The 18,963-nt window shown below is 36.1% G+C and overlaps 2 protein-coding genes across 2 annotated transcripts; one reads left to right on the top strand and one right to left on the bottom strand.

Annotated features, from left to right (window-relative positions):
* The first annotated feature begins 8,023 nt into the window (after positions 1-8,023).
* LOC102883995 (olfactory receptor 56A4-like) lies at positions 8,024-9,769 on the top strand. Its single transcript, XM_006915719.1, has 2 exons — positions 8,024-8,284; positions 9,074-9,769. Exons 1-2 carry the CDS (start codon positions 8,024-8,026, stop codon positions 9,767-9,769), a joined length of 957 nt encoding a protein of 318 aa, XP_006915781.1.
* A 6,601-nt stretch (positions 9,770-16,370) lies between these two features.
* On the bottom strand, positions 16,371-17,315 carry LOC102883736 (olfactory receptor 56A3). Its single transcript, XM_006915718.1, has one exon. The coding sequence runs from the start codon at positions 17,313-17,315 to the stop codon at positions 16,371-16,373; it is 945 nt and encodes a 314-aa protein (XP_006915780.1).
* Between the last annotated feature and the right edge of the window lie 1,648 nt (positions 17,316-18,963).

The following is an 18,963-nucleotide window of genomic DNA, read 5'->3' as shown; positions in this document are numbered from 1 at the left end:
CAATCCTTATACTCTGTGCTGATGCCATCATAGCTCCCTATAGGATCCAGGCCTTTGAATTAGTAGGTTATTTGAACAATGATAAGTATGTTTCACTCTTTGCATTTCCCTTCTTGATCATGCCCTGAAAATGGTGGAGATTCAGATATTGGCTAGCATTTCCTGAGATTAATTTACATTGGTAACTAAGCCCCTTTTTGGATACTGAGAACTTCATATATCAGTCATTTAAGAATGTCTTCTAATATAGCTGATCTGTGATGAAGTTAGCCATTCTTAGGAGACTTGTAAAATAACATCATTTCTATAATCTTTTCTTATATCGAAGTAATAGCTTTGCTCTACCCTCTCTTCTCTGTTTTACAACTCCAAAAACTGATCCTAACCAAAGCACAAAGCTTCTCACTCTTCTATTCACCCAACATTCCAGTTGCTCCTAGCTCATTATTTTCAGTTTGTGTCCTCCAGTATTTTTTATTAAAGTCTATGATCAAGAATCTTCTTCCACATAAAAAAACCAACACCATTGCTTTTATTTGACAAACTATGCCCATTCTAGAAGTCTTATTTTAAACTCTACCTGCTCCACAATATCTTCCTTTAATGACTGCAATGGAATTAATCTCTTATTTTTATTTTTATTTTTTCCAGCTTCATTGAAATATAATAGACAATTGGTTGCTCATATTTACATTGTAAAATTCAATGATTTTTTCAATTATAGTTGGCATACAATAATATATTAGTTTCAGTTGTACAGCATCGTGATTAGAGATCTATATAACTCACAAAGTGATCACTCTACTAAATCTAGTTAGTACCCCTTTCCCCCTTACATATTTATTAAAACATAACTAACTATTTTCCTTATGGCACACTTTATATCTCTATGTCTGTTTTATAATTATCCATTTGTACTTAATCCCTTTGCCCTTTTTTGCCATCCTCCCCTCACATCCCCATCTAGTAGTCCTCAAAATATTCTCTGCATCTATGAGTTTATTTCCATTTTCGTTGTTGTTATTTTGTTCTTTAGATTCTACACGTACGTGAAATCATGATACTTTTTCTTTCTCTATCTGACTTATTTCATTTAGCGCAATACCCTTCAGGTCCATCAAGGCAATACCTTTTTCTATCCCCTTCTTTTTAGTCTGTGTGTGTCTTTTAATCTGAAGTGAGTCTCTTGTAGGCAGCTTATGTAGGGGTCTTGTTTTCTTATTCATTCAGCCACTGTATCTTTTGGTTGGAGCACTTAATTCTTTTCCATCTGAGGTACTTGTTGATAGGAATGTAGTTATTACCCTTCTTTACTCATGTTTTTGATACATGTTTTTTTCTTCTTAAAGAAGTCTCTCCAAAATTTCCTGTAATACTGGCTTGGTGTTGATAAATTCCTTTATCTCATTTTTGTCTGGAAACTCTATATCTGTCCTTTGACTCTAAATGATAGCTTTGCTGGATAAAGTATTCTTGGTTGTAGATCCTGGGTTTTCATCACATCAAATATTTTGTGCTAAACCCTTGTGTCCTGCTTAGTTTCTTTTGAGAAATCAGCTGCAAGTCTTACAGGTGCTCCCTTGTAGGTAACTAACTGCTTTCTCTTGCTACTTTTGAGGTTCTCTCTTTGTATTTAACCTTTGGCATTTTAACTATGATGTTTCTTGGTATGGGCCTCTTTTGGTTTCTCTTTCTTGGAACTCTCTGAGCTTCCTGGGGTAGTATGTCTATTTCCTTCACCAGGTGAGGAAAGTTTTCCATCATTATTTCTTCAAATAGCTTTTCAACGTGTTTTCCTTCTGGTTCCCCTACGACATGGATATTTTTACATTTAATTGTGTCCCATAGGCTCCTTAAATTATTATTATAGTCTTGGCTTCTTTTTTCTTGCTATTCTAATTGAGTGTCCTTGGCTTCCCCATCCTCTATATCGGTGGTTTGATCCTCTTCTTTATCCACTCTGTTGTTTCCCTCTAATATACTCTTCATCTTAAATAATGTGTTCTTTATTTATGACTGGTTCCCTTTTATAATTTCCAGTTCCACTTTTATGTTTTTTATCTCTTTGTTAAAGTTCTCACTGAGTTCTTTCACTGAGTTCACTGAGCATCTTTATAACCAGTGTTTTGAACTCTGCCTCTATTAGATTGCTTGACTCTATTATTCCTGGATCTCTGTTCTGTTCACTTGTATGGTTTCTGCTTCTTTGTCTTCCCATTTTGGCTGCCTTTCTCTGTCTGTTTCTTGTACTAAGCAAAGTTCCTAAGTCTCTTGGTCTTCTTGGCATGGCTGGTGTAGTAGGTGTCCAGTGGCACAATCCTGAAATGTTCAGCTGCAGGCCAAGTTAGGCCCAGCCTGTGTCACTTTGAGGCCACCTGTTACGATTCAACAAGCAATCCACAGATGCTGTGCTTATAGTTGCCTCAAGAGGCCATACTAGAATCCAAGGCCAATTGCCACCAGTGTGAGTCTTGGAGTTGGCTCAGTGAGGAGCACCAAACTCACTGAGGACACAACTGGATGTGGCTTGGATGTGGCTGTGAGTTGGGGGAGACAGTGTTTCAGGGAATCCTCTAGACAGAGCGACCTCTATTATCCAGTTTGATGACATCTCAGCTATGACTGTGCTGAATCCACACACTGGAAGTAGGGAGGGCTCAACAGAGGAACAATGGATACTACCAGCACTTCTTCCCAGGAGAGAGCCTCGCCTCCGTCTCTTGCTCTGACAACTCAGTGTCCCCCTGTGAGTCCCCAGTAACCTCTAGCAGCCAACCTGGAGCTGGTGCTCAGAGAGAGCAGGGCCATCACCATGAGAGTTCACTCGCAGACATTGCACCTTTAAGAGGCATCTACAGCTGCCACAGCTTCTGTCCCACTCAGCTGCTAGGAACCAGGCAGCCTCACATCTTCGCCCCCTCCTACCTTCTACTATTGCAGGGTGATTTCTTATTTTTCTCCCTAGTTGCAGTGCTTCTGTTCATCTGAAACCAGGCAACTTTGCTTGCTGTTTGCTCCATGTTTCTGTCACAACTTTGATTTGGTTTCAAGAGGGATGAACAAAACCTCTATCATCTATGCCATTTTTTCCCCTCAGAGAATTAGTCTATCTTGAGCCATGTGTATATCTCCCTCTGATGCTAGATTATAAAATACTCTGAGTCTGGTGAAGAGTTTTATTCATCTTCTTAACTTTACATACTTTAGAGCTACTAATACAATTCTTTACATATGGTAGCTTTTTTGGGTTGAATAAAAGTGAATAACTGATACACATACTGCTTGTTTTTTATTTCCCCTGTAAACTTCTTAGGGAAAAGATCAAATTGTTAATATACTGTATTCTCCAAAACACTTTACAAAAAGACTTGCATAAGTCACAGTTCAATGTGAATTTATATAACATAGAACTTAAGAGTGCTTATCTTGGAATAAGATAAGGATGACTTTTATTTAACTCCCAGGCACACCAATTTGGCCACTGGCTAGATGTGCAACTTTTAATTCACCAACTGAGCTCTAGTTTTCTTATTTAAAAAGAGTGATAATTGCCCTTTTATTATATGATTTACCAGAGTGTTGGATGACCTAATTGATGAAAAGTTTTCAACCAGAGCCTAAAACGTGCTAATAACTTATACATGGAAATTCCTTTCATTATTTTTCTATGCTCACTGCATTCTTAAATGTCTTCAGATAATGATCTGTATTATTTTATACACTATGCACTTCAGAGAGTCCTTGCCTTATGTGTCATTCTCAGTCCCCATTGCAATTTCTTGATTACGGTGCATCACTCCCTTATAAAACTCTTTCTTTATTTGAAGATCATAGTGTTTTGTTGTGGCACCTTCAGTTGTTCCTCATTCTTTTAAGTCATTTATTGAAATCTTAGTCCTGCTACCCCATTTCAGATGTTTGCAGTTGGCTAACAGACTAGTTGAAATAGATTCAGACTAAAAGTACTGATTTTAGCTCTTCTAATGAAAGATTATAGGCTGTCCATGAACAGAGAACAGAAAAAAGAAAAGAAAAGAAAGAAAAGCTCTCAGGTCAGACAGTGAGGGACATGTGCCCATAGACTCACTATACATAGTTCTACAATTTGTTACACTACTATAGTTATTTCACTTTTTAAAAATTAGAAAGTTTTAAATTCTCTATAATCTACTTCTTGAAGTACAAATACTTGGTAGATTCTCCACATTGGCCATCACTTTTTGTTTATTTCTTGATACATAGAATTTCACATTGATAGAGACTTTAAGTCTTCATGTCTCCTGTCCTCTTAGAATTCCCACTAAAGAATATTTGGTAAATAGACATCCAAAATTTGCTGAAATTCCTCTAATGACAAGGAAGTATCTTGTAGCGCCTGAGAGAGAAAACTCCTGCTTCTATTTAAGATTTTTTAAAAGTTTCTCTCACTTCTCTATATTTTTGTCCTGGACAAAAGTGTCCTGGAAACACTTTCTGGTGAATTAAAATTCCAGTACTAGCTTTAATAGTTTTACTCGCGTTCCATTTAAGAGCATGCAGACTTGATTGCTCTAAAATTCTTTAAGACTATTTCATCATTATAAACTGCCTCTATCTCTAGTCATGCTTCCTGCCTTCGTGCTTGCATTAATCAGATTAGTATAGCTACCTAATATTCTTTGGTTAGTATTTCCAACATATATTTTTTCCCCATTCTTTGGTTTTCAGTCATTCTGGGTGTTTATATTTAAAGTGTGTCTTTTGTAATCAACATGAATGTATTCAATCTCGTAGTCTTAGTCTTTTACTTAGAATACTTGGCCTATTTACATAATGCTATTACTGATTGCTTTATAGCTACCATCTTATTATTTGTATGTTTAACTCATCTATTTTATATTTCTTCTTTCTACTTCCTTGTTTTATTTTGGATTAATTCAATTTTTATGTAATATTTTTTTACTATTATTTTGGTGATAATACTAGAATAAAAATTTGTAAACTTTACTTACTACAGTCTAATTAAATGTATGTACTTTAAATAATTTTGTAATTATTTTACTTTAGATCATTAGGATTTTTATTAGTATAATATACCATCCAATAAAACTTTCACCATTTACATAGCAGTGCAATAGATAATTCTATAACAAAGTTAATTAGTCTGAACAAACTATTAAAAATAAACTATTATAATATAAAATAGATTTATTTTTAATAAATAATTCATTCAGAATAATTTATTTTTTGAGAAATTTTATATCTTCATAAAATGTTATTTCTTTTTTAAAAAACATTATTAGCATAACATTAGTTAATAATGTTATATAAATTTCAGGTGTATAACTTTATAATACATGTGTGCTTACCACCCAAAGTCTAGTCTAGTCTTCTTGTGTTACCTTGTATTTGATACCCTTTAAAGGGTCTTTAAAAGAGTGTTCAGGATTCCATATACTTGTTTTTTTTTTAAGTGACATAGTTTTCTTGTGTGAAGATATTTTTAAAACTTATTAAAAATTAATGATAAAATAAATCATCATAAAATACTTATTTTAGAAACAATTTTTCTAGAATGAAGCTAATATGTAAGATGACATCATTCCATAAATCTAATGACATTTGTCTCCTTAAAGGATCTTTTACATACATCTTCCAAGTCCTCAAGTGATATTTGTTTCCATTACAAATAATACATCTCGGTTTATGTAATTTTCAGACATCTCAAGAGAAACTATAAGCTGATCACCTCTCTTTCACTTCATCTAAGTTTAGAGGAATAATCTGTTTTTTTAGAATGGAAGTGTGTATGTATCTGCAGGGAAGCCAGAGCCCATAGGAGTAGGATTCCCAAACTGACTCTTCATGTTTTCAGCCACAAGGGAATGGCTTTTATAGACGGCATCTTAATAAAGTTGTCCAGGGGCTAAAGCCACAAGTAGAAGGCCAGTGAGAAATTGAGGAGTTATACATTTGCCTGAAAGCAGCTGAATGGTGAAACTGCTGTTTGGAGCAGACTTTCACTGTAAGTATTTTTGAAAACAGTCCTTTGGAAAGCCAAGCACCTTTGAGCTTGGTCCTTGACTTAATTCTTTGCTTATTTTCGAGAATGTTATTGCACCCTTAGATGTTAGTTTGTGAAGACCCTGAAGATCAGTGATGTCAGAAGAGCATGAGCCTGTTGAAGTGTGGGTCAGCTGAGCTCACAGAAAGTCAGCTCAGGTCTGTCTCTGTCAGGAAGGCTGACTGGAGAGTATTCCTTCTATAATTAGTACCTTGACTTTAATGAACTCTAAGGAGAGGTGGCTAAAAACTATGGATCAGGTAGAGAGATAAAATCATGAAAAAGGAATCTACCAAGTTCCCAGAGAGTTCATGGGTAGAAGAAAACTTTCAAACTGGGAGACCAGAGATTGACCATAATTTTTCTTAAATAACTACAGATCATGGGAGAAGCAATTTGATGTCTGAAACTGAGCAGAACTGTGGCTAGGGCTGTCTGAACGAAGGCAGCAGTCTTGGCTTGAGTTAGTCAAATCACTGGTTAGGTCTGTTATTACAGTTGGATGTAACTGTCATTCTCAAAGTATTGGTCTTGGAAAAGCAACATCAGCATTACCTGGGAATTTGTTAGAAATGTTTCAAATTCTTGGGCTTCCCTCTAGACCTACATATTTGGTAACAGAGCTGGGTTCAGCGATCTGTGTTTCCATAAGAATTCCAAGTGATTTGTTGCATTCTTACATTTGAGAACCACTGGTCTGGATAAAAGAAAATCCTGATAAGGAGCCCATGTTATATATTCTAGAAAAATAAATAAACAACTGTACACCTTGACTGGGGGGTTATTTTTGTGCCCAGAGGTGCCCCAACATCATGCTCAAAAATCCATCCATAAGAGATGATTGTTGCTCTGCTTCAGAGGAGAGCACAGCAGAACCTGGCACCTTCTTCACCAGCAGGATCCTAGATGGTTAAGAAGATATTCAAAGAGAACTGAAGCTTCAGTCTGTGTAGCATTATATCCCGGGGCATGTTTAAGTATTCCTACAATTATTTTCTTAGAACCCTCATTTCCTTTTTTCCCCTCCTATTCCAGGGAAATGCAGAGTGGGTTCCTTTTTTTTATGTAGTTATTTACCAAGTACATATGCAAATGCAAATAAGACAGTACACAGGTATCTTTCTTATTTATTGTTCTAATCACTTGCTTTTTTTCCTTAAGAGTAAATTCTTTTTTATCCGATGCTGCTTTGTTCAACTTTTTACTGAGCATTAAGCAAGAATGCTGGAGATTTATAGTAGAGCAAGATATGGAAAAGCTAAATTAATTTAGTCAAGGGCATCATAATACTTTTAACAATCTATCGGTCTTATATATCTGAACTGTACTTATAGAGTGCCTATTATGTCACCAGGTGCATTGTTTCTTCTCTGTGCTATAATAAAAAGATAAGATCCCAATGTTGGCAGATGAAACACAGACATTTTGGAAAATAAATAGGAAACATCAATGAGTATAGGAAAGTTTTATTAATACTTTAATAGTTACATGATTGGGATATTTAAGGATCATAGAGAAACAGTGGAAAGAAGAAGTATCTAACTATGCATGTAAAAAGAGTAACAAGAAAAATTTTCTAAGAGGTGTAACTCTTGGCAGATAAAATGGGACAGGCAGAAGTTAGTTATCTAAGGGCAAGAGAGTTAATTCTTTAAGAAAGATATGACAAATGGGAAAACAGATGAGGCAAAGCAAAGTATGTTCTATAGGTAGCTGGGTCTTTGTGTATGGAGTTAGAAGATATTCATGTGAAGGGAGTTATCATTTATTTATGAAGTTATGAATGCTAAGGAAATTGTTTTAACAAGGAGTGATATGATCTAATTTAAATTAGACACGTTCTATGCCAAGAGAATTGTGGAGAAACTTCAGAGCCTAGAATGAGGGCAGATAAATTGGGTAGGAACTTATTCATAAAACAATCAAGCCATAAATTCATGTCTCTTTTCTTTCAGCTAGTTCCAGGATCACCAACCAGTCATGGTATTATATCTCAACAACTCTCTCAACAACATAAGTACCCAGGTGACTGAATTCCTGATGATCTGCTTTCCAGGAATGCAGGACACACAGCATTGGCTATCTGTAGTCCTGGCACCCCTCTTGATTTTGGCCCTTGGGGCCAACTTTGTGTTATTACTTGCCATCTGGCAGGAGGCATCTTTGCATGAGCCCATGTACTACCTTCTTGTTGTCCTATCCATTCTGGATGTCATCCTCTGCCTCACAGTAATCCCCAAGGTCAGTCCCTCTTTAAATAAACTCTCAGGCACTCAGTCATCTTTCTCTAACCAGTACTTTTTTTCTGCTGTAAATCCTCCCACCCTTGAAGGAAAATCCTCAGTGAGTAGCCTGCACCATCACATTAGGTCTATCACAGCTCCCAGACTGTGATATCACAGTCCTCTCTCATTTTTAATGCCCATGTTTTTTTAAGGATTCATTCTTTCCCAACTGTCAGGCCTTCTCTCAGTGTCTAAGCAAGTGATATTTCAAGTTTTGCCCTTCTTTTTACTTCTAGGGAGATTCTCTTTGACTATGAATTACTCCATTCTTAGATCTAAAAGCTCTAGAATTTACTTTCTAAAATGTGACTAGATGTATGGTTATGTCATATATTGATATAGGAAGTATAATTGGAAGAGGTTTCTTATGAGTTTGGAAAGGTTGGAGGGTTTTTACATATAAATATTGGACTTAACTGGGCTCGATGTCTTTGCGATATATTTAGGTGGGCAGATGTGTCCAGCCAGAGTTGGAGTAAGAACTCTGGAGATCAAGAGAAGACAGACTAGAAGTAAACATTTTTAAACAAAAAATGTGGCCTATAGATGAAGAGAAATTGATACAAATGAGGCTCTGAAAATTGAGATGCACATAGAAGGTGTTTGAAATTAAGAAACTGTCCTAGCTGGGATTTGGAGGCTGTGGTTTGGGGATATGGGTGGTTGAAGCCATATGAGGGTTTCCCAGGGTTAGGTACCCTAGGGTGGGAATGGATACAGTTTTTGAGAGTAATGATTTTGGCAGGTCCTGCTTATTTTCTGGTTCAACATGAAGCCCATCAGCTTTTCAGGCTGCTTCCTACAGATGTTCATCATGAATACATTCCTTCCCATGGAGTCTTCCACCTTTCTGGTCATGGCCTATGACCGCTATGTGGCCATCTGCCACCCACTGCGCTACCCGTCCATCATCAATGAACAGTTTGTCATTTATTCAGTCATCTTCATTGTCTTCCGAAATTTTCTGGCCACACTGCCCACACCAGTTCTGGCTGCCAGGCTCAACTACTGTGCCAGCAATGTGGTAGAGAACTGTATCTGTGCCAACATTTCTGTGGCAAAGCTCTCTTGTGGGGATATTCGTCTAAATAAGCTTTATCAGTTTGTGAGTGTTTGGTGCCTACTAGGTTCTGATTTGATACTCATTTTGCTATCTTACTGTTTCATCTTGAGAGCTGTTCTGCATCTGCAGGCAGGGAGTGCAGCCACCAAGGCCTTGAGTACTTGTGGTTCCCATCTCATTCTCATACTTTTCTTCTATACATTGCTACTAGTCTTCATTTTCACAAACAAAGCAGAAAAAAAGGTGCCCTTAGAGGTGCCCATTCTTCTCAATGTGTTGCATCATCTCATCCCACCAGCCCTAAATCCCATAGTTTATGGAGTACGAACCCAAGAAATCAAGCAAGGAATTATTAAGCTATTCAAGGACCACTATTGAGCGGTGTGAGTCAAAGATCAGTGATTATGGAAGCCTGGGCATGTTTTAGTGATGGTTTCATTTGAATACCACAAGAGACACAATATGACATCCATGCTGCTACTCTCATCTTGAACTTAAACCTTCCTCAACCACTATCATGATAGTTACCATGACTACCCCCTCCTCAAATCCTAACTGAACCCATGTTTAGGTATTCATTATCTCCTTCATTCTGACCCCTTGCCATCATGATCCTTCAATTACTCATTCATTAAATAAGTATTTAATACTTCCATATACTTCTTAGGTTTTACATTTGAAGTGCCTCTTACATTTAATTCATAGCGCAGGGATAAGACATCACTTTAAATAGAAAATGCATAGGTAGGATTGAGAAAAACAATGAAGACTTTATTTCAATAATCTAGATGAAAAGTGATAATGGCTTATAATAAGGAGGTGAGTGAAAATTGAAGTTATGGGGCACAAGATTTGCTGGGAGTCCATGCATAGGACATAAAAGGTGGAGAGGAGTAAAGGACATTCCAAAGCTTTTTTCCCAGGGGCAATTAGAAAAGTGTAATTGCTAATAACTGAGAATCTAGTTTTATATGTGATATCAGAAGTTTGGCTTTAGACACTGAACTCAATTTCTATCCCAAACTCCCCCAAATGGCTGTATTATTGCAATAACTATTAAATATCCAAACAAAGAAGGAAAAGCAAGTGACTGGACATATGGCACTGTTTAGGGGTCAGGGCCAAGCTAGAGACAGAAGTTTGAATCATAAAGGTATAGATAGTATTTAAATCCCAGTTAGACATGTGGTGCGAAGTTGATGAATTATCCTCTCGTTTCTATTCCTTTGTTCAAGAAACTTGTTCAAATGTTAGTTACTTCAGATCCCTAATTGTTCCTCACTCCCCGTAGACTGTGATCTCATTAAGGTCAGAAACTGCATTGAATTTTTCTTTATCTTCAACCTCTACCATTGTGCCTGGCACAATGGTGAGTGCTTTTAAATTAATTAATAAATGACTTTTGACTTTCTCAAAACTTTTAGCTCTACTATGTGACATCTGGATTATGGAGTCTGGATCCAAATACAGTACTGTTTGTTGATGAAATTCCATGTGTTGGTTTAACATTAAACACATTAAACATTAAAAAAAGGTATGCATTCTTTATAAAAATAAAAGCATTCATTAACATAAGTTAACAGGGTAATGGACTTCTTACATTCAAAATAAAGGATACAACTTTAAAATAACATTTAAAAAGACGCAAAAACATAGGTGATAAGTTCCTTGACATTGGTTTTGGCAATACATTTTTGGATTTGAAACAAAAGCAATAATAAACAAGCAGAACTACATCAAACTAAAAAGCTTCTGAACAGCAAAGGAAACCATCAACAAAATGTAAAGGCAGCCCATAGAATTGGAAGGGTTTAATATAAAAATATAAAATGTACTCATATAACTCAATAGCAAAACTCAAATAATCTGATTATAAAATGGGCATCTAATAGATCTTTTTCTGAAGAAGACATACAGATGGCCAACGAGTACAAGAAAAGGTGCCCAACATAGCTAATCTTTAAAGAAATGCAAATCAAAACCACAATTAGATATCACCTCACACGTGTTACAATGGCTATTAATCAAAAAGATAAGAAATAAAGTGTTGGTAAGGATGCGGAGAAAAGGGAACTCTTATGCGCTGTTGGTGGGAATGTGAATTGGAACAACCACTCTAGAAAACAATATGGAGGTTCTTCAAAAAGCTAAAAGTTAAATAGTTTTGTTTTCTTCAGATGAATATCCAGCAATTACACTTCTGGGAATTTATCTAAAGAAAACAAAGCACTAGCTCAAAAAGATATCTTCACTTCCATGTACATTACAGCATTATTGCAATAGCCAAAATATGGAAACAATCTAAGTATCCATCGATGGTTAATGGATGAAGAAATTGTGGTATCTATACAATGGAATAACATTCAGCTAAATAAAAAAAAATGAAATCTTGCCATTATGGATGGACTTTGTGGGTATTATGTTAAGTGAAGTAAGTCAGACAGAGAAAGACAAATACTACATGATCTTACATGTAGAATCTAAAACGAAACAAAACAAAACAAAAACGCAACTTACAGATACAAATAACAGATTAGATTGATGGTTGCCAGAGGCAGAACTTGGGGGTGGGCAAAATAGGTATAGAGTGTCAAAAGATACAAACTTCCAATTATAAACTAAATAAGTTCTGGAGATGAAATGTACAGCATAGGAACTATAGTTATTAATACCATATTGCATATTTTATAGTTGTGAGGAGAGTAGATCTTGAAAGTTCTAATCACAAGAAAAAAATCTATAGAGTATATGGGGAAGGTAATTGTTTTAGGTCTCTTTTATTTACAGCTACCCCAGCCAGATTCAATGATCTTCTGCCTTTTGGCTCAGATCTGCCTCCAGCGGCATCCAGCTTAGGGATAATGAGGATGAAATTATGCAATCAATCAATATTTGAAGAGAATGCTTTAGTGTTGAGCATGATTCCAATTAACTTGCCCAAGATGTAATGTCTCTGCATTGTATCATTCCCTCTCTAGTAACATTACAAGGGTAGGATATGGCCTTTAAACCCCAACTTCTTCTTTTGTATGTCTCTGGTTTTTAAGATTGGGTTCTTGCTTTAGTTCTAATCCATTCCCATTCTATTATTTTACATTAACCTTCAGTCTTCTGCCGGTTCTAGGATGATAGTCACCTTCTCATAGCCAATTCTTTGTTTGGAACCAGAGGTTATGCTACCTACAGTCAGATCTCCCCAGTGACCACTGCTCTGGACTTCTGCCTTAACCTCCCATGGCTGTATCCCACTCACCGCTGGAATGGCCACTACTTCTTGGCCTTCTGCTTGTTCTCAGCTTAGGCCTCTGTATTTATTGTTCCATCTGATTGCAAGAGTTTTATCCTATATGTTCAAATGGTTAACTTCTCAACATGCATAAGTCAAAAGTCACCTCTACAGAGAGTACCTCCTTAATAATTACAACCAAAATGGCTTTCTTCTCCTACTTCAGATCATTCTAACACATTATACCATTCTTTTTTTTCTTATTTATTAATTTACATATTTAATGATTGATCTTGTACCTTGAAATGTACCTTGATCTTGTCTTTTTTACTTATGTCCCTATCCTTAAATTCTAGATTTTGATGTATCCCGCACATATCAGGTGTTGAATACATATTATATTTTTAAAAAATTGGTCACAAATTTCAGTATGTAAGGCCACTGCCATGCTCTGAAGGCATTCTGAAATATATTTTCAGATCAATCTTCAGTGTCAGCTGAAATGTCCCCTAAGATATCAGTCTGATGCATCTACCTAGTAATATTAAGATTACCAACAAATCCTTCATGTTAACATTATCTGGATAATTGTCTCATGGTTCAGAGGGCCGGATTTACTATTTGTGTTTCCTTTTGAATGTTAGTCTGTAAAGCATTCTGTATCTCTTATGCCTTAAACTTTTTTAAAAAAAATTAAAATCAGCTCATTTCAAATGCTGATATATGAAATTGTGAAAATATGTTTAAGGTAAGATTTAAACTTAAGATAAAAATATGTTATAATTGTTTCTTTCTGATAAACTCAACATGAACAACCATTGCTTACCCTATTGTTAATATTTCTTATTATTCACTAATAAAAACTAATTAAGGATAACATTTTCCTAGATTTATTTATGGCTCATCTTCAGCCTCAGTCCTGTCATTGCAGGACTCTGGGTCTTTTTGACATGCATGAAATTAATCAATAAGACTTCTACCACTTTAATCTTTTCACTTTGTTTTCAAATATTATATGCTCTGCTTTCTTATTATTTTAGTGCAGAGAATCCACCCTAACTCCCTTGGCTTCCTTTTAAGAGAAATTTTATTTATTATTATGGTTGATTTTTTAGAGTAAAGTTTTTATCCAATTAACTTGCTTTTTAAATTCATTTTCCTGAGTTTGACATCAGTAGCTGAAGAAAATCTTAATTCATATCACCTATCTCGAGTGGGAGACAGTCATTGTTGTTCTCTATTGTGTTTTTCACATAGAAATTGGACATACATTTTTAAAGCAAGCCAGAATTTCTCTTCCCACATTAAAAAAATTATAGTAGACAAAAAATGCAGAGTTTTAAATAACATTAAAAATTTCAAGACTCTCTTTGAATAGAAATAGCTTGTGATAAATTCCTTAGTTCTGGGAAGCCATTTCATCTGTTTCATTCTGCCATTTTGTTGAAAAATCTGTGTTTGCTTTGAGGTAAGTTGATGTGAGTCACTAGCAGATCTCATAATTTTTAGAGTATTGATGGAAAGCTGTTGGAAAATATCATTTAGAGGTTGCAAGCATTATCAATTTTATAATAGCAGTTGATTAAATTTGCTTTAGAAGTAGATCCTATTTTATTTTAAGAATCTTTCTCATTGCTATTTAGTTATAAATATGTTGAATTAAGACCTTCTAAAATAGTAACATTTACAAGAGTGATATTTTAGTTGGCCATACTGGTCTATATTTTAGAGAGCATATTACGTAAATAAAATTTTTACCTAGTATTATTGTTTATTATTAGAATAATATAAATGTATTTTCATTTTTAAGCAGATGATAATAGGAGTTCAACAGTTGTGAATCCAAAGACCATCAGAAGAAGCTTAAGATTGATTTCTTTTTCATTACTGGATGGAGAATTAAAGAAATTTACAAAGCATGGAAGACTATATCTTAAATAGATCAGTGATTCACCTAATATTTTATTTCAAGCTAAATGGCCTAGACTTTGGGATCTGTTAGTGGACTTTGAGACATTTTCACTTTGGTGTCAGAAGGCAAAGACCCATAATTTTGTATTGAGTAGGACCTTCCTCGAGTGGAATTGATAGTTCCCCTATCAGTAATCCTGGGAACATGTCAATGAAGACTCAAATAGTATGACTCAGCTTTCTCAGGGAGAGATGGTTTCTCTATTGAGGCCTCCGGGCTATTGGACCAATAGGTAAAACATATATGGTCCTTCTCAACAGGAAGGACCATAGTTTGTTATAGGCAGGTGAATGCAGGCTAGGACCTGTAAATGATGTGAATGTATAAATAATTTTTCAATAAAGCTTGGATTTTGACCTGTGAACAAAATAAAAAATTGTAGTATTTGAAAGTGATCCTGGTACAATATTCAAATTTCCCATTTACTTTCAGCTGTCATGAGGGAATGTGAGAAGTGTCTATGTCTATGCTTAAAGGGAAGAAATACGGAAAAAAAAGACTCAACATGAGTGATACCTATCTTAAGGTAGGACATAGTTTCATAGACTCTTAGAACTAGGTATATGTTTTAAAATAATTAGTTCACTGTCTTCATGTGACAGATGAGGACTCTAGAACTCAGTGAGGCTGCTAATTTGTTCCATGTCACACATCCTATTTGTGGTTGTGCAAGACCTAGAGTGCAAAACTTCTAACTCATCATCTCAGGCTTTTTCTTATTTTCAAGTCATTTTCAGTACTTATTTCTACTTCTTTCTTTGTAGAAGAAAACATTTCTTCAACATTATAGGGTCTAGATTGTTTTATAGTCTATATAGTCTATAAAGTCTATATAGTCTATATAGTCTATATAGTCTAGATTGTTTTATAGTCTATATAGTCTATAAAACAGACTATAAAACAATGATTGAAAATTTGTTCTGTGCATCTTCATACCCTTGAGCTCATACAAAGTTCCTGTACCAGAGCAGTTGCTTGGAAAGTCTTTCTGGAATTAATAACATGCCCTAGTATATTTCAATGTCATTACTGGAACATTTTCTGATGATGTTACATATTAGTACACCGAAGCAGAGCCCTATATACATATTGCAGACTGAGTCATCATGAATCCTGAAGGTGAAACTTCAAGTACAGACAATAGAATGAAGACATTGAAGAAGAGGTTTTATATAATAATTCCTTCTCCTAAATCCAGTAAATCTCATTTCTTCACATGTGAGAAATTCATACAAGAGCTCTACCCTTTTGAGAGTTGCACATAATGAGACAAATGCTTTGCTTGATCAAGATTAGAAGAAAAAAGTTATTGTCCTGGTTGGAGGTAACTGAAAGAGATTTGCTTATGGATACTAGTTACTTGTCATCATTCAGGGTGACATTGAAAATACTGTTGTCTTTCCACAACTGCATTATGTAACTAAGCTAATAATAATAATAATAATAAGCAAGCAAGGAAACATATGCAGTTATTTTTAATTATATATACAGAAATAGTAACTATGTATTAATTAGAACTTACTTCTCTACTATAGAATTGATCCTCTTTGGTGGCTACATTTTAGACAAAATAGAATCATAAGCATTAAAAATCACAGAAGTGACAGACATTTGGGAAAAGCATTGAATTTTTAAAAGAGAGCTATAATCAGAAACTGTATCAGAAAATAAACTTACTTTTCTCCTTGAACTTACATTATTGAGCTATGAGCTTCAACTCAATTTTTCATTAACTGATTTTTAAGCCATTTTATTTTAGGAATTCAGAGGTCCGGTTGTCCTTATTTCCATTCTTTCTTCAGCAACCTCTGGATTCCTTGCTTGATCTCCTGGGTTCGCACTCCATAAACGATGGGATTAAGAGCTGCAGGGATGATGTGGTGGAGGACATTGAGCAAGACTGGCACATCAGGGGAGACCTTTTTCTTAGCCACGTGAGTGAGGACGAAGACCAGAAGGATGGTACTAAAGAAGAGAATAAGGATGAAGTGGGAGCCACATGTGCTTAGGGCCTTGGTCATGGCACCCACCGCCTTGAGTCTCAGCACAGCTCTAAGTATGAAGGTGTAAGAGAAGAAGATGAGGATGAGGTCAGATCCCAGCAGAGTCCAGCCTGCAGCAAACTGGTAGATACGATTGATGGTGACGTCATCACAGGAGAGCCTGGAGACTGACATATTGGCGCAGATACAGTTCTCAATGACAGTTCTGTCACAATAACGAAGTCGTGCTGAGAGAATGGGGATGGGCATTGTAATAAAGACATTTCTGGCAAAAATAAAAATGGCAGCCTTGGCTACAAATTGGTCAGTGATGATGGACGGGTATCTCAGTGGATGGCAGATGGCCACATAGCGGTCATAGGCCATGACCATGAATGTGCAAGACTCCATAGCCAAGAGGCAATTCATGATGTACATCTGAAAGAAGCAGCCATGAAAGCTGATGGGCCTGAGGTCAAACCAGAAGATGGCCAGGACCTTGGGAATGACGGTCAGACAGAGCACCATGTCTAACAGAGACAGAAAGCTGAGCAGGTAGTACATGGGCTGGTGCAGGGAGGCTTCCAGTCGGATGGTGATCAAGAGAATACTGTTAGCCCCCATGGCCAGAAGGAAGAGGAGGCTGAGGGGCAGAGACAGCCAGAGCTGCCAGCTGGGCGACCTGACAAAACAATTCAGAAAGAAGTCCGAAACCCCAGTGGAGCCATTTCTGGGAGCTGTCATAGTGTCATCGGATTTTTTTTCACTGGTTTTCTTCTATGATCTAAAAAGTTAGGATCAAAATTAGCCTTTGTACCGACAGTGAGAAAAAAATTGGCTAAATTGGATGCAACTTATGTTTTCTAGCAGGTTATTTGGCTTTAAATGGAAAGTTTGTGTGCAACATACAGAAAATAATTACATTTTAACAGTTTACAAATTTTGCTTCTCCTCATTTCTGGAATATTTCTAAGGTTTCATTGAAAAACATATATTAAAATGAGTTATGAATAATTAGCTATGAGGCAGTGTCCTTGCAATTGAGGATTGTGATAAAATGGCCCTATGATTTCAGCAGTGTAAAGGTGGTAAAACTGGTCTTCAGTGATTCCTCTCTGAATCTCTTTGCTAAGTTGCCCAGACAAGGTCCCCAGCATTCACACCAGATATTCTTCAGTATTGTCACTGCTTTCTTCTTATTTGTCTTTAACTTACTCCTATATACAAGAAACACAAAGATGAAATATTAGTCTTGTTCTCAAGTGGTGGCAATCCCCTAGGGATTGCCATTTATAAGACAAGCATAAGACAAAATGATAAGAATAAAGACAGCAGCGTGCAGAGTATACTGAGAGTGTAGGCGAGAATTAACATCGCTCACATGCAAGCATAGTGTTCACAAAACTCCTCTCCCACTGAATGTTAAGGCAAATATAAAGAGACTGTGAAAAATGAGTTACCTGTCACTGTGAGAGATGCTTGTAAAATATTTGTGATCAGCATGTCTTGAATCTTTAAAATCATGCTCAGTATGGTCCCAAGATCTGTCTACTTTGTAGGTGTCCTGCTCAGGTGACATCCTACACATGTAAATTACTTTGTTTCATCGGTGTTTATACTATACTGTTTTGCATCTATTTATGTAGCTGGTAAAATGTAAACATGTTTGCAATGTGTTGAACAGACTTAGAGTACTTACCAGGCACTACGCTAAAATATACTAGGAGCATTATCTAACTCAATTATTAAAAATATAACCTTTGGAGGTGTGTCTTGTATGACTTTACAAATGAGAGAAATGGGATGAAGAAAGGTTGAGAAAATTCCAAGAGCACGCAAACAGTATAACTTTCAATCTAGACGCAAAATTCTATTTGATTTTAAACCCACTCCCTAGTCCCTTGTGCTGTACTCCATCTAATCAGCCAAAGGACACTGGTTCCACAGTCTATCAGGTTGCCTCTGAGCCGTAAAATGCTATGATATTACATTCGGTTCCTCAGTCCCTGAAAAGAAATAAATCTATCCCCCTAGGAAGTTGAATATGGTAGTGGAGAGGCATTTTTGGAATGGGGGTTTAGTAGACAGAAGAGGATTTTGAATGGAAATATGAACCCAGGATTAAATATTTTTCGGTTATCAGAATCTAATTTGACATAACTGAAAATTACACATTCGTTTCCATCTATGTACGTCCTCGATCCCATGCTTCCGGTCCTGTTCACTCTGTTTTTTTCTTAGACTTCCACCTTCTTACACGATGGCCCTGGGAATGGCTGGGTCAGTGAAAGACAGTGAATTTTATACTCCTCCTTCCCCAACTCCCCTATTCATTCCTTTTTGATGCTCTACTTCAAAATCAAAGAAGTACCGTCTGATCAGTGTCTGCCAA

Source organism: Pteropus alecto, unplaced genomic scaffold, assembly GCF_000325575.1.
Source record: "Pteropus alecto unplaced genomic scaffold, ASM32557v1 scaffold395, whole genome shotgun sequence".
In the NCBI taxonomy this organism is placed as follows: domain Eukaryota; kingdom Metazoa; phylum Chordata; class Mammalia; order Chiroptera; family Pteropodidae; genus Pteropus; species Pteropus alecto.
This window is presented reverse-complemented; position numbering and strand designations above follow the sequence as displayed.

Coding starts and splice junctions, on each gene's coding strand:
- LOC102883995 (XM_006915719.1), top strand. CDS start 8,024: ATGGTATTATATCTCAACAACTCTCTCAACAACATAAGTACCCAGGTG. Junction 8,285..9,073: donor GCCTCACAGTAATCCCCAAG/GTCAGTCCCTCT, acceptor TGATTTTGGCAG/GTCCTGCTTATTTTCTGGTT.
- LOC102883736 (XM_006915718.1), bottom strand. CDS start 17,315: ATGACAGCTCCCAGAAATGGCTCCACTGGGGTTTCGGACTTCTTTCTG.